Source organism: Nerophis lumbriciformis, linkage group LG33, assembly GCF_033978685.3.
Source record: "Nerophis lumbriciformis linkage group LG33, RoL_Nlum_v2.1, whole genome shotgun sequence".
Lineage (NCBI taxonomy): Eukaryota > Metazoa > Chordata > Actinopteri > Syngnathiformes > Syngnathidae > Nerophis > Nerophis lumbriciformis.
In genome coordinates this window covers 26397501-26413836 of record NC_084580.2, presented here as the reverse complement: position 1 = coordinate 26413836, position 16336 = coordinate 26397501, and the positions used below count along the sequence as shown (strand labels likewise).

General features: G+C 26.5%; 1 protein-coding gene across 1 annotated transcript in view; it reads right to left on the bottom strand.

The window, feature by feature from the left end:
- Positions 1-612: 612 nt before the first annotated feature.
- The window catches only part of cntnap2b (contactin associated protein 2b), a 52777-nt gene continuing 37053 nt past the window's right edge, over positions 613-16336 (bottom strand). The window contains exons 19-25 of the mRNA XM_061928970.2: positions 12975-13211; positions 12686-12913; positions 9618-9766; positions 6400-6493; positions 2025-2270; positions 1858-1932; positions 613-863 (exon numbers count right to left, since the gene is read on the bottom strand). Coding sequence (XP_061784954.1) covers positions 664-863; positions 1858-1932; positions 2025-2270; positions 6400-6493; positions 9618-9766; positions 12686-12913; positions 12975-13211 — 1229 coding nt within the window. The 3' untranslated portion in view covers positions 613-663. The remainder of the gene's footprint in view (positions 864-1857; positions 1933-2024; positions 2271-6399; positions 6494-9617; positions 9767-12685; positions 12914-12974; positions 13212-16336) is intronic.

The window sequence follows — 16336 nt, the reverse complement described above, 5'->3', positions numbered from 1 at the left end:
CGTCCCACAGCGTTGTGGGTCTGTGACGTTCCACACCGTTGTGAGTCTGTGACGTCCCACAGCAGCGTGAGTCTGTAGCGTCCCACAGCGGTGTGAGTCTGTGATGTCCCACAGCGTTGTGAGTCTGTGACGTCCCACAGCAGCGTAAGTCTGTAGCGTCCCACAGCGGTGTGAGTCTGTGACGTCCCACAGCGTTTTGGGTCTGTGACGTCCCACACCGCTATGGGTCTGTGACGTCCCACACCCTTGTGAGTCTGTGACGTCCCACAGCAGTGTGGGTCTGTGACGTCCCATACCGTTGTAGGTCTGTGACGTCCCACATCGGTATGATTCTGTGGTGTCCAACAGCATTGTGAGTCCAACATCCCACAGCGTTGGGGGTCTGTGATGTCCCACAGCGTTGCGGGTCTGTGATGTCCCACACCATTGTGAGTCTGTGGTGTCCTACAGCATTGTGAGTCTGTGATGTCCCACAGCGTTGCGGGTCTGTGATGTCCCACAACCATTGTGAGTCTCACGTCCCACACCGTTGTGAGTCTGACGTCCCACACCATTGTGAGTCTGTGACGTCCCACACCGTTGTGAGTCTGTGACGTCTCACATCGGTGTGGGTCTGATGTCCCACAGCGTTGTGAGTCTGTGACATCCCACAGCGGTGTGGGTCTAGATGAACCACTCCTTCTTGCTCTCGTCGATGCTCTCGGTGAAGGCGGGGTCGTTGACGATGATGGCGGCGTCGGCGCAGTCCGCCGACTCCGCCCCTTTGGCCTCGTTGGTGTGGTAGGAGCCTTTGTGTCGGAACATGTGACGCACCACCAGCACCAGGAGGCACAACGCCCCCAAAATCACCATGGCAACCACACCTGCAGGAACAAAGACGCTGCTCAAGTATATCATATATTAATACTTCATATAGTAATATCTATCATATATTAATATTTATATAGTAATATCTATCATATATTAATATTAATATAGCAATATCTATCATATATTAATATTTATATAGTAACATCTATCATGTATTAATATTTATATAGCAATATCTATCATATATTAATATTTATATAGTAATATCTATCATGTATTAATATTTATATAGTCATATCTATCATATATTAACATTTCACATAGTAATATCAAGATCAAGATGCTTTATTATTGTCCATTCTTTAACATGTACAAGACAATTTCATTTTCTATCATATATTATATTTCATAGAGTAATATCTATCATATATTAATATTTATATAGTAATATCTATCATATATTAATATTTATATAGTCATATCTATCATATATTAATATTTATATAGCAATATCTATCATATATTAATATTTATATAGTAATATATATCATATATTCATATTTATATAGCAATATCTATCATATATTAATATTTATATAGTAATATCTATCATATATTAATATTTATTTGGTAATATCTATCATATATTAATATTTATATAGTAATATCTATCATATATTAATATTTATATAGTCATATCTATCATGTATTAATATTTATATAGTAATATCTATCATATATTAATATTTATATAGTCATATCTATCATATATTTCATAAGAAAGAATGTGACATGTTTACATAACTGTGGTGCGTTCAAGGCCCCATGATGAAAGTTGGAGACAGACAGGATAATAATAATAATTATTAATAACAATAATTGTAACAATAACCTTGACAAATGTATCACATTTAAATGTGTCTACTTTTTTGTAAAAGATGACAAAAAATGTTTTCAAAATAAAAGGTGAAATAATTGAGGGCAAGAAAAGATAAATCCTCCACTTCCTGTTACCTGACACACTGATGCATGCTGGGAGTTATTTACCTGCAATCAGAGCAGAGTTGTGGTGCACCTGGTTCCTGCTGGACCTGTCCTCACTCCACGTCAACACACCTCCACCTGTAACACACACACACACACACACACACCTGTGTCAACACACACACCTGTGTCTACACACACACACACACACACACCTGTGTCACACACACCTGTTTGCAGGTGCCAGGGGTCGCTGGGTGTGAGGGGTGAGAGGGTGCGAGGAGACGCCCCACAGTTGGAAGGCACCAAGATGCCCAGAGTGCTGACAGGTGACACCTGATGCTGACGTAGTGCAGCTTTAAGAGGAGCCACCTGCTTGAAGGTCACCTTGGACATGAAGGTCACCCTGGACATGCAGCCCACAAACCCTGGACTGTTGTAGCGCTCGATCAGGATGCCGTCCATCTCACCCGTCTCTGTGGCACACACCAAGAGGGGCAGAGGTAACAGGAAGAAGGTCAGAGGTAACAGGAAGAAGGTCAGAGGTAACAGGAAGAAGGTCAGAGGTAACAGGAAGAAGGTCAGAGGTAACAGGAAGAAGGTTAGAGGTAACAGGAAGAGGGTCAGAGGAACCAGGAAGAAGGTCAGAGGTAACAGGAAGAGGGTCAGAGGTAACAGGAAGAAGGTCAGAGGTAACAGGAAGAAGGTCAGAGGTAACAGGAAGAGGGTCAGAGGTAACAGGAAGAAGGTCAGAGGTAACAGGAAGAAGGTCAGAGGTAACAGGAAGAAGGTCAGAGGTAACAGGAAGAAGGTCAGAGGTAACAGGAAGAGGGTCAGAGGTAACAGGAAGAAGGTCACAGGAAACATGTTAATAAATGTTCGTAAATAATGTCATTATTAATAAGATCTCAAAATGTTCATAAATGTTTAATAATGAATAAGAACTCATAATGTTTATTGATTATTAATATGATTTCATAATGGTAATACATGTTTATTGATTATTGATACGATTTCATAATATTAATAAATGCTTATTGATTATTAAGATTTCATGTTAATACATGTTTATTGATTATTGATACGATTTCATAATATTAATAAATGCTTATTGATTATTAAGATTTCATGTTAATACATGTTTATTGAGTATTAATATGATTTCATAATATTAATACATGTTTAATATTTATTAAGATCTCATTATGTTAATACATGTTTAGTGATTATTAATAAGACCACAAAATGTTAATAAATGTGTATTGATTATTAATAAGATCTCATGTTAATATATGTTTTTTGATTATTAATAAGATCTTATAATGTTAATAAATGTTTATTGATTATTAATAAGATATCATTATGTTCATACATGTTTATTGATTATTAATATGTATTCATATTAATAAATGTTTATTGATTATTAATAAGATCTTATAATGTTAATACATGTTCATTAATTATTAATATTTCATGTTAATAAATGTTTGATTAATAAGATCTTACTGTTAATAAATGTTTATTATTTATTAAGATCTCATTATGTTAATACATATTTATTAATTATTAATAAGACCTCATAATGTTAATACATTTTTATTAACTAATACGATTTCATAATTTTAATACATGTTCATTGATTATAAATTAGATCTCATTATGTTAATAACATCTCATCATGTTAATAAATGTTTATTGATTATTAATAAGATCTTATAATGTTAATAGATGTTTATTGCTTATTAATAAGATCTCATGTTTATAAATGTTCATTTATTATTAATAAGATCTAATAATGTTAATACATGTTTATTGATTATTAATAAGATCTTATGTTAATAAATGTTTGATTATTAATAAGATCTCATGTTAATAAATGTTTATCGATTATTAATAAGATTTCTAAATGTTCATTGATTATTAATGAGATCTCATGTCAATACATTTTCATTGATTATTAATAAAATGTCATTATGTTAATAAATATTTATTGATTATTAATAAGATTTCATCATGTTAATAAATGTTTGATTATTAATAAGATCTTATGTTAATAAATGTTCATTGATTATTAAAAAGATCTCATAATATTAATAAATGTTCATTGATTATTAATAAAATCTCATTATGTTAATAAATGTGTATTCATTATTAATAAGATTTCATCATGTTAATAAATGTTTGATTATTAATACGATCTTATATTAATACATGTTAATTGATTATTAATAAGATCTCATAATGTTAATAAATGTTTGATTATTAATACGATCTTATATTAATACATGTTAATTGATTATTAATAAGATCTCATAATGTTAATAAATGTTCATTGATTATTAATAAGATCTCTAATGTTAATAAATGTTCATTGATTATTAATACGATGTCATAATGTTCATAGATGTTTATTGATGATTAATATCTCAATATGTTAATAAATGTTGATTGATTATTAATAAGATCTTATAATGTTAATGCATGTTATTAATTATTAATAAGATCTCATTATGTTAATACATGTTTATTGATGATTAATAAGACCTCATAATGTTAATGTTTATTGATTATTAATACGATTTAATGTTAATAAATGATTATTGATTATTAATAAGATCCTATAATGTTAATAAATATTCATTGATTAATAATATTGTTTATTGATTATTAATAAGATGTTATTAATAATTAATGAACATTTATTAACATTATAAGATTTCATGTTAATAAATGCATTTATTGATTATAAACAAAATCTCATGTTAATAAATGTTTGATTATGAATAACATCCCATTATGTTAATAAATGTTTATTGATTATTAATAAGATTGTATAATGTTCATTCATTGATTATTAATAAGATCTCATTATGTTAATAAATGTTTACTGATTATTAATAAGATCTTATGAAGTTAATAAATGTTTATTGATTATTAATACGATTTCATAATGTTAATACATGTTCATTAATTATTAATAATATTTCATGTTAATAAATGTTTGATTATTAATAAGATCTTATAATTTTAATAATTATTCATTGATTATTAATATGATTTCATAATATTAATACATTTTTATTATTTATTAAGATCTCATTATATTAATAAATGTTTATTGATTATTAATAATACCTCATAATATTAAAACATGTTTATTGATTATTAATAATAATAATTAATGAACATTTATTACAATTATAAGATTTCATGTTAATAAATGTTCATTGATTATCAATAAGATCTTATAATGTTAATACATGTTTATTAATTATTAATACAATTTCATCATGTTAATACATGTTCATTATTTATTAGTAAGATCTCATGTCAATAAATTGTCATTGATTATTAATAAGATTTCATCATGTTAATAAATGTTTATTGATTAATAAAAATATCTTATAATGTTAATAAATGTCCATTGACCATTAATAAGATCTCATTATTTTAATAAATGTTTGATTATTAATAAGATCTCTAATGTTAATAAATGTTCATTGATTGTTAATAAGGTGTCATAATGTTCATAAATATGTATTGATTATTAATATCTCATTATGTTAATAAATGTTTATTGATTATTAATAAGATCTTATGTTAATGCATGTTATTGATTATTAATAAGATCCCATTATGTTAATAAATGTTATTGATTATTAATAAGATATCATAATGATAATACATGTTATTGATTATTAATAAGATCTCATGTTAATAAATGTTTATTGATATTAATAATATCTTATAATGTTAATGCATGTTATTGATTATTAATAGAATCTCATAATGATAATAAATGTTATTGATTATTGATAAGATCTTATGTTAATAATTGTTTATTGATTATTAATAAGATCTTATAATGTTAATGCATGTTATTGATTATTAATAGAATCTCATAGTGATAATAAATGTTGTTTATTGATAAGATCTCATAGTGTTAATAAATGTTTATTAATATTAATAAGATCTTATGTTAATGCATGTTATTGATTATTAATATAATCTCATAATGTTAATAAATGTTGATTGATTATTAATAAGATCTCTTAATGATAATAAATGTTATTGTTTATTGATAAGAGCAGCAGCCAGTGATGACACATTGAAGTAGTACAAATACTGGAAGTAGTACAAATACTGGAAGTAGTACAAATACTGGAAGTAGTACAAATACTGGTAAGTAGTACAAATACTGGAAGTAGTATAAATACTTGAAGTAGTATAAATACTGGAAGTAGTACAAATAGTGGAAGTAGTACAAATACTGGTAAGTAGTACAAATACTGGAAGTAGTACAAATACTGGAAGTAGTACAAGTACTGGAAGTAGTACAAATACTTGAAGTAGTACAAATACTGGTAAGTAGTACAAATACTGGAAGTAGTACAAATACTTGAAGTAGTACAAATACTGGAAGTAGTACAAATACTGGAAGTAGTACAAATACTTGAAGTAGTACAAATACTGGTAAGTAGTACAAATACTGGAAGTAGTACAAATACTGGAAGTAGTAGAAATACTGGAAGTAGTACAAATACTGGAAGTAGTATAAATACTGGAAGTAGTACAAATACTGGAAGTAGTATTTCAGTTACTCACCAAAGACTTTTCCAAGAAAGAGACTTTTAAGTAAGTTGAATTGTGTGTGGGAGGAGTCAGGCAGGAAGTAGCTGCTGGCGGGGTAGTGGTCCAACTGCAACATGCAAATATTGTTATGGACTACTACTACTACTACTACTACTACTACTTTGTGTACATGATCAACTGCAACATGCAAATATTGTTATGGACTACTACTACTACTACTTTGTGTACATGATCAACTGCAACATGCAAATATTGTTATGGAGTACTACTACTACTACTTTGTGTACATGATCAACTGCAACATGCACGTAGTACTAGCTTGTTATGGAGTACTACTACTACTACTACTACTTTGTGTACATGATCAACTGCAACATGCAAGTAACAAGTAGTACTAGGTACTACGACTACTTGTTTATTAATAATGTGATTAATCTACTTGTTTATTAATAATGTGATTAATCTACTTGTTTATTAATAATGTGATTAATCTACTTGTTTATTAATAATATGATTAATCTATTTGTTTATTAATAATGTGATTAATCTATTTATTATTAATAATGTGATTAATCTACTTGTTTATTAATAATATGATTAATCTACTTGTTTATTAATAATATGATTAATCTATTTGTTTATTAATAATGTGATTAATCTATTTATTATTAATAATGTGATTAATCTACTTGTTTATTAATAATGTGATTAATCTACTTGTTAATTAATAATGTTATTAATCTACTTTTTTATTAATAATATGATTAATCTATTTGTTTATTAATAATGTGATTAATCTATTTGTTTATTAATAATGTGATTAATCTACTTGTTAATTAATAATGTTATTAATCTACTTGTTTATTAATAATGTGATTAATCTACTTGTTTATTATTAATATGATTAATCTACTTGTTCATTAACACTATGATTAATCTACTTGTTTATTAATAATGTTATTAATTTACTTGTTTATTAATAATGTGATTAATCTACTTGTTTATTAATAATGTGATTCATCTACTTGTTAATTAATAATGTTATTAATCTACTTGTTTATTAATAATATGATTAATCTATTTGTTTATTAATAATGTGATTAATCTATTTGTTTATTAATAATGTGATTAATCTATTTATTATTAATAATGTGATTAATCTACTTGTTTATTAATAATATGATTAATCTATTTGTTTATTAATAATGTGATTAATCTATTTGTTTATTAATAATGTGATTAATCTATTTATTATTAATAATGTGATTAATCTACTTGTTTATTAATAATGTGATTAATCTACTTGTTTATTAATAATATGATTAATCTACTTGTTTATTAATAATGTGATTAATCTATTTGTTTATTAATAATGTGATTAATCTATTTGTTTATTAATAATGTGATTAATCTATTTGTTTATTAATAATGTGATTAATCTACTTGTTTATTAATGTGATTAATCTACTTGTTTATTAATAATGTGATTAATCTACTTGTTTATTAATAATATGATTAATCTATTTGTTTATTAATAATGTGATTAATCTATTTTTTTATTAATAATGTGATTAATCTACTTGTTTATGAATAATGTTATTAATCTACTTGTTTATTAATAATATGATTAATCTATTTGTTTATTAATAATGTGATTAATCTATTTGTTTATTAATAATGTGATTAATCTACTTGTTTATTAATAATGTGATTAATCTACTTGTTTATTAATGTGATTAATCTACTTGTTTATTAATAATATGATTAATCTACTTGTTTATTAATAATGTGATTAATCTACTTGTTTATTAATAATATGATTAATCTACTTGTTTATTAATAATGTGATTAATCTACTTGTTTATTAATAATATGATTAATCTACTTGTTAATTAATATGATTAATCTACTTGTTTATTAATAACATGAATAATCTATTTGTTTATTAATAATATGAATAATCTACTTGTTTGTTAATAATGTGATTAATCTACTTGTTTATCAATAATATGAATAATCTACTTGTTTATTAATAATATGATTAATATATTTGTTTATTAATAATATAATTAATCTACTTGTTTATTAATAATATGAATAATCTACTTGTTTATTAATAATATGATTAATATATTTGTTTATTAATAATATAATTAATCTACTTGTTTATTAATAATATGATTATCTGCTTGTTTATTAATAATGTGATTAATCTATTTTTTTATTAATAATGTGATTAATCTACTTGTTTATTAATAATGTTATTAATCTACTTGTTTATTAATAATATGATTAATCTATTTGTTTATTAATAATGTGATTAATCTATTTGTTTATTAATAATGTGATTAATCTACTTGTTTATTAATAATGTGATTAATCTACTTGTTTATTAATGTGATTAATCTACTTGTTTATTAATAATGTGATTAATCTACTTGTTTATTAATAATGTGATTAATCTACTTGTTTCTTAATAATGTGATTAATCTACTTGTTTATTAATAATATGAATAATCTACTTGTTTATTAATAATATGATTAATATATTTGTTTATTAATAATATAATTAATCTACTTGTTTATTAATAATATGATTAATCTATTTGTTTATTATTAATGTGATTACTCTACTTGTTTATTAATAATATGAATAATCTACTTGTTTATTAATAATATGATTAATATATTTGTTTATTAATAATATAATTAATCTACTTGTTTATTAATAACATGATTAATCTACTTGTTTATTAATAATATGATTAATCTGCTTGTTTGTTAATAATATGATTAATCTACTTGTTAATTAATATGATTAATCTACTTGTTTATTAATCTACTTGTTTATTAATAATATGATTAATCTACTTGTTCATTAATAATATAATTAATCTACTTGTTTATTAATAATATGATTAATCTACTTGTTTATTAATAATATGATTAATCTACTTGTTTATTAATAATATGATTAATCTACTTGTTTATTAATAACTGTGTAAGGTGCTAACCATCTTCACTTATTTCTACTTCTCTTGTTCCTCGCCAGCTTAGCGTAGTGATTAGCATGTCCGCCTCTCAGTGTGTCACATGTTTAGCCTGGTCCTCCAGTGATAATAGTACTCTACTTGACTTCTGCTTGCTGACAGGAAGTTGCTCTTTGTGTTGTTCTCTTATTTGTGTGTTGGCACTTCCTGTTTAGTGTGGTCACGTCACAACAATCTAACCTGCAGGCGGACGTGTCGCAGGTTGCGTGTCAAGTTGAGCGTGTGAGGTTGGCCGTTGTTCAGACGCCGCTGATGATGATGATCATCATCCACGTTTATGATGAACGCTTCTGGGAGACCTCCCAGTCTGTAGCGCACCTGCAGCGTGCCTGCGCGCGCACACACACGCGCACACACACACACACACACACACACACGCACACACACACACACACATTTTAACACAGCAAGAAAGCCACAATGTTGAATGAAATGAAATGAAAAAGGTCAAATTAATGATATCAAATAAATACAAATTCAATAAAAAATAGTAATAATGGTATAAAATAAATACAGTTAAAATATATACATAAACAATAATAATACAGTGGTATTAATAACGGTATGAAATCAATACAATGAAATAAATTCATGAATAATAAATACAATAAACAGTAGTAATAATATTTTTATTTTTTTTAAATAGATAAAAAATAACAAATAACTGATTGAATATATACATAAATTATAAAAACAAATCAAATAAATGTCAGTAATAATTGTATAACATCAATGGAATTGAAATGAATAAACAATTAAAAACTACAACTAAAATAAATGGTATAAAATACGCATAAATAATTAAAAAACTAAACCAAAACAAATGGTGGTAATAATGTTATGTGATGAATAGTTCAAATTAAAACATGAAATACTATAAAACAATAAAAATAAATAGTAGTAAAACGACTGAAATGAATAAACAAAAGATAAAGCTAAAATAAATGGTATTAATAATGATATAAAATCAATAAACTGCATAATTAAATAAAAAAATCAAAATAAAATATATGGTATGAAATAAATACAATTAAAATAAATAGCAGTACAATTGAAACACACAAATAAAACAAATAAAAATAAAATAAATGGTAGTAGCAATGGTATAAAATCAATAAACTATGCATAACTAAATGAAAAATACAACTAAAATAAATGGGAGCAATAACGTTATGAAATGAATAGTAAAAGTCCAAATATAAATATACTACTTATTTTTAACTATTTCATGCCCGAGACCCTTTTGGGTCCCTGGGAGCTTTAGTGTGATTTTTTTAATCATTATTTAAAAAATATTAATAAAACAAAAGTAATGTTATGAATTATTGACATATTTAAGGATCCAATTATTTCACATCAAATATTACAATTTGACATTTGTAATGCCTGAGACCCTTTTGGGTCCCTGGGACCTTTAGTGTGATTTTTTAAAATCATTATTTAAAAAATATTAATAAAACAAAAGTAATGTTATGAATTATTGACATATTTAAGGATCCAATTATTTCACATCAAATATTACAATTTGACATTTGTAATGCCTGAGACCCTTTTGGGTCCCTGGGACCTTTAGTGTGATTTTTTTTAATCATTATTTAAAAAATATTAATAAAACAAAAGTAATGTTATGAATTATTGACATATTTAAGGCTCTAATTATTTCACATCAAATATTACAATTTGACATTTGTAATGCCTGAGACCCTTTTGGGTCCCTGGGACCTTTAGTGTGATTTTTTTAATCATTATTTAAAAAATATTAATAAAACAAAAGTAATGTTATAAATTATTGACATATTTAAGGCTCCAATTATTTCACATCAAATATTACAATTTGACATTTGTAATGCCTGAGACCCTTTTGGGTCCCTGGGACCTTTAGTGTGATTTTTTTTAATCATTATTTAAAAAATATTAATAAAACAAAAGTAATGTTATGAATTATTGACATATTTAAGGCTCCAATTAGTTAATTACAATTTGACATTTGTAATGCCTGAGACCCTTTTGGGTCCCTGGGACCTTTAGTGTGATTTTTTAAAATCATTATTTAAAAAATATTAATAAAACAAAAGTAATGTTATGGATTATTGACATATTTAAGGCTCCAATTATTTCACATCAAATATTACAATTTGACATTTGTAATGCCTGAGACCCTTTTGGGTCCCTGGGACCTTTAGTGTGATTTTTTTTAATCATTATTTAAAAAATATTAATAAAACAAAAGTAATGTTATGAATTATTGACATATTTAAGGCTCTAATTATTTCACATCAAATATTACAATTTGACATTTGTAATGCCTGAGACCCTTTTGGGTCCCTGGGACCTTTAGTGTGATTTTTTTAATCATTATTTAAAAAATATTAATAAAACAAAAGTAATGTTATAAATTATTGACATATTTAAGGCTCCAATTATTTCACATCAAATATTACAATTTGACATTTGTAATGCCTGAGACCCTTTTGGGTCCCTGGGACCTTTAGTGTGATTTTTTTTAATCATTATTTAAAAAATATTAATAAAACAAAAGTAATGTTATGAATTATTGACATATTTAAGGCTCTAATTATTTCACATCAAATATTACAATTTGACATTTGTAATGCCTGAGACCCTTTTGGGTCCCTGGGACCTTTCGTGTGATTTTTTAAAATCATTATTTAAAAAATATTAATAAAACAAAAGTAATGTTATAAATTATTGACATATTTAAGGCTCCAATTATTTCACATCAAATATTACAATTTGACATTTGTAATGCCTGAGACCCTTTTGGGTCCCTGGGACCTTTAGTGTGATTTTTTTAATCATTATTTAAAAAAATATTAATAAAACAAAAGTAATGTTATGAATTATTGACATATTTAAGGCTCCAATTATTTCACATCAAATATTACAATTTGACATTTGTAATGCCTGAGACCCTTTTGGGTCCCTGGGACCTTTAGTGTGATTTTTTTTTAATCATTATTTAAAAAATATTAATAAAACAAAAGTAATGTTATGAATTATTGACATATTTAAGGCTCCAATTAGTTAATTACAATTTGACATTTGTAATGCCCGAGACCCTTTTGGGTCCCTGGGATCTTTAGTGTGATTTTTTTTTAATCATTATTTAAAAAATATTAATGAAACAAAAGTAATGTTATGAATTTTGGGTCCCTTAAGCCTTAAGGGTTACTTGAAACATTGTATTGGTTTTGAAAAGACGAAAACGTGATTATTGGGATGATTACCGTTGTCTGTGAGCACCACAGCCAGGTAGTCCAGAGTCCTGGAGCTGACGTAGACCAGGATGCAGGGGGCGCTGGAGGTGCTGAAGCTGAAGACCAGCTCCTCGTGGGTCAGGTTGGTCTCCAGCGGAACCCCCGGCAGGCGCTCCCCCTCCCGCGCCACAGAGGGCGCCGCCTCGGGCCGGAAGTCGTAGCGCACCAAGGTCCCGGTCTCGAAGTAGGCTCCCACGTCTGGGTGCAGGGACAAAGGTGAGTGTGTGCCAGGCAGGTGTGCCAGGGTCTCGGAGCGCACCTTGGGTACAGAAGGCTCCTTCGTAGGCGCTGAGTGTGCAGTCGCAGGAATATCTGTCGTACTTCTCCACACACTTCCCTCCGTTCCTGCACTGCGAGCCCAGGGTCTGGCAGTGGCCCCGGCAGCCAGGACTCACCCCTGAGGCCCCCAGCGCCTTCTCCTCCAGGTCCAGAGTCACCCCGTTCACCTGCAGCGCTCGCATGCAGCCCAGGAAACTTCTCTGGCCTCCTGACGCACCTGCCGGGGACAAGTTGCTGTTGTTGTGTTGTTGTTGGTGGAAATTATTATAATTCATGACTGTATTCATCTTCACATGTACAAGAAATGTAACCATAAACAATAATAACAATAACCATAAACACTAATAACAATAATCCTTAAACACTAATAATTATAAACATAAACGTAATGACAATAACCATAAACTAATAACAATAACCCTAAGTGCTAATAACTATAAACGGTAATAACAATAACCATTAACAGTAATAACAATAACCAAAAACGGTATTAACGATAACCATAAACAATAGCAACAATAACCATAAACAGTAATAAACAATAATCATAAACATTAATAACAATAATCATAAACAGCAGTAACAATTACCATAAACAGTAATAACAATAACCATATACAGTAATAACAATAACCATATACAGTAATAACAATAATCATAAACAGTAATAACAATAACCATAAACAGTAATAACAATAACCATAAACGGTAATAACAATAACCACAAACAATAATAACTATAAACATAAACGGTAAAAACGATAAACAAACAGTAATAACAATAAACATAAACAGTATTAACAATAACCATAAACAGTAATAACAATAACCATAAGTGCTAATAACCATAAACGGTAATAACGATAACCACAAACAATAATAACAATAAACATAAACGGTAATAACAATAACCATAAACAGTAATAACTATAACCATTAACAGTAATAACTATAACCATTAACAGTAATAACTATAACCATTAACAGTAATAACTATAACCATTAACAGTAATAACAATAACCATAAACAGTAATAATAAACATTAACAGTAATAACTATAACCATTAACAGTAATAACTATAACCATCAACAGTAATAACAATAACCATAAACAGTAATAACTATAACCATTAACAGTAATAACTATAACCATCAACAGTAATTACAATAAACATAAACAGTAATAACTATAACCATAAACAGTAATAACTATAACCATAAACAGTAATAACTATAACCATTAACAGTAATAACAATAAACATAAACAGTAATAACAATAAACATAAACAGTAATAACAATAAACATAAACAGTAATAACTATAACCATTAACAGTAATAACAATAAACATTAACATTAATAACTATAACCATTAACAGTAATAACTATAACCATTAACAGTAATAACTATAAACATAAACAGTAATAACTATAACCATTAACAGTAATAACTATAACCATTAACAGTAATAACTATAACCATTAACAGTAATAACTATAAACATTAACAGTAATAACTATAACCATTAACAGTAATAACTATAACCATTAACAGTAATAACTATAACCATTAACAGTAATAACAATAACCATTAACAGTAATAACTATAACCATTAACAGTAATAACTATAACCATAAACAGTAATAACAATAACCATTAACAGTAATAACTATAACCATTAACAGTAATAACTATAACCATTAACAGTAATAACTATAACCATTAACAGTAATAACAATAACCATTAACAGTAATAACTATAACCATTAACAGTAATAACTATAACCATAAACAGTAATAACAATAACCATTAACATTAATAACGATAACCATTAACAGTAATAACTATAACCATTAACAGTAATAACTATAACCATTAACAGTAATAACTATAACCATTAACAGTAACAACTATAAACAGTAATAACTATAACCATTAACAGTAATAACTATAACCATTAACAGTAACAACTATAAACAGTAATAACTATAACCATTAACAGTAATAACTATAAACATAAACAGTAATAACTATAACCATTAACAGTAATAACTATAACCATTAACATTAATAACTATAACCATTAACAGTAATAACTATAACCATTAACAGTAATAACTATAAACATAAACAGTAATAACTATAACCATTAACAGTAATAACTATAACCATTAACAGTAATAACTATAAACATAAACAGTAATAACTATAACCATTAACAGTAATAACTATAAACATTAACAGTAATAACTATAACCATTAACAGTAATAACTATAACCATTAACAGTAATAACTATAAACATAAACAGTAATAACTATAACCATTAACAGTAATAACTATAACCATTAACAGTAATAACTATAACCATAAAGAGTAATAACTATAACCATTAACAGTAATAATTATAAACATAAACAGTAATAACTATAACCATTAACAGTAATAATTATAAACATAAACAGTAATAACTATAACCATTAACAGTAATAACTATAACCATTAACAGTAATAACTATAAACATAAACAGTAATAACTATAACCATTAACAGTAATAACTATAACCATTAACAGTAATAACTATAACCATAAACAGTAATAACTATAACCATTAACAGTAATAACTATAACCATAAACAGTAATAACTATAACCATTAACAGTAATAACAATAAACATAAACAGTAATAACTATAAACATAAACAGTAATAACAATAAACATAAACAGTAATAACTATAACCATTAACAGTAATAACAATAACCATTAACAGTAATAACAATAAACATTAACATTAATAACTATAACCATTAACAGTAATAACTATAACCATTAACAGTAATAACTATAAACATAAACAGTAATAACTATAACCATTAACAGTAATAACTATAACCATTAACAGTAATAACTATAAACATAAACAGTAATAACTATAACCATTAACAGTAATAACTATAACCATAAAGAGTAATAACTATAACCATTAACAGTAATAATTATAAACATAAACAGTAATAACTATAACCATTAACAGTAATAATTATAAACATAAACAGTAATAACTATAACCATTAACAGTAATAACTATAACCATTAACAGTAATAACTATAAACATAAACAGTAATAACTATAACCATTAACAGTAATAACTATAACCATAAAGAGTAATAACTATAACCATTAACAGTAATAATTATAAACATAAACAGTAATAACTATAACCATTAACAGTAATAACTATAACCATTAACAGTAATAACAATAAACATAAACAGTAATAACTATAAACATAAACAGTAATAACTATAACCATTAACAGTAATAACTATAACCAT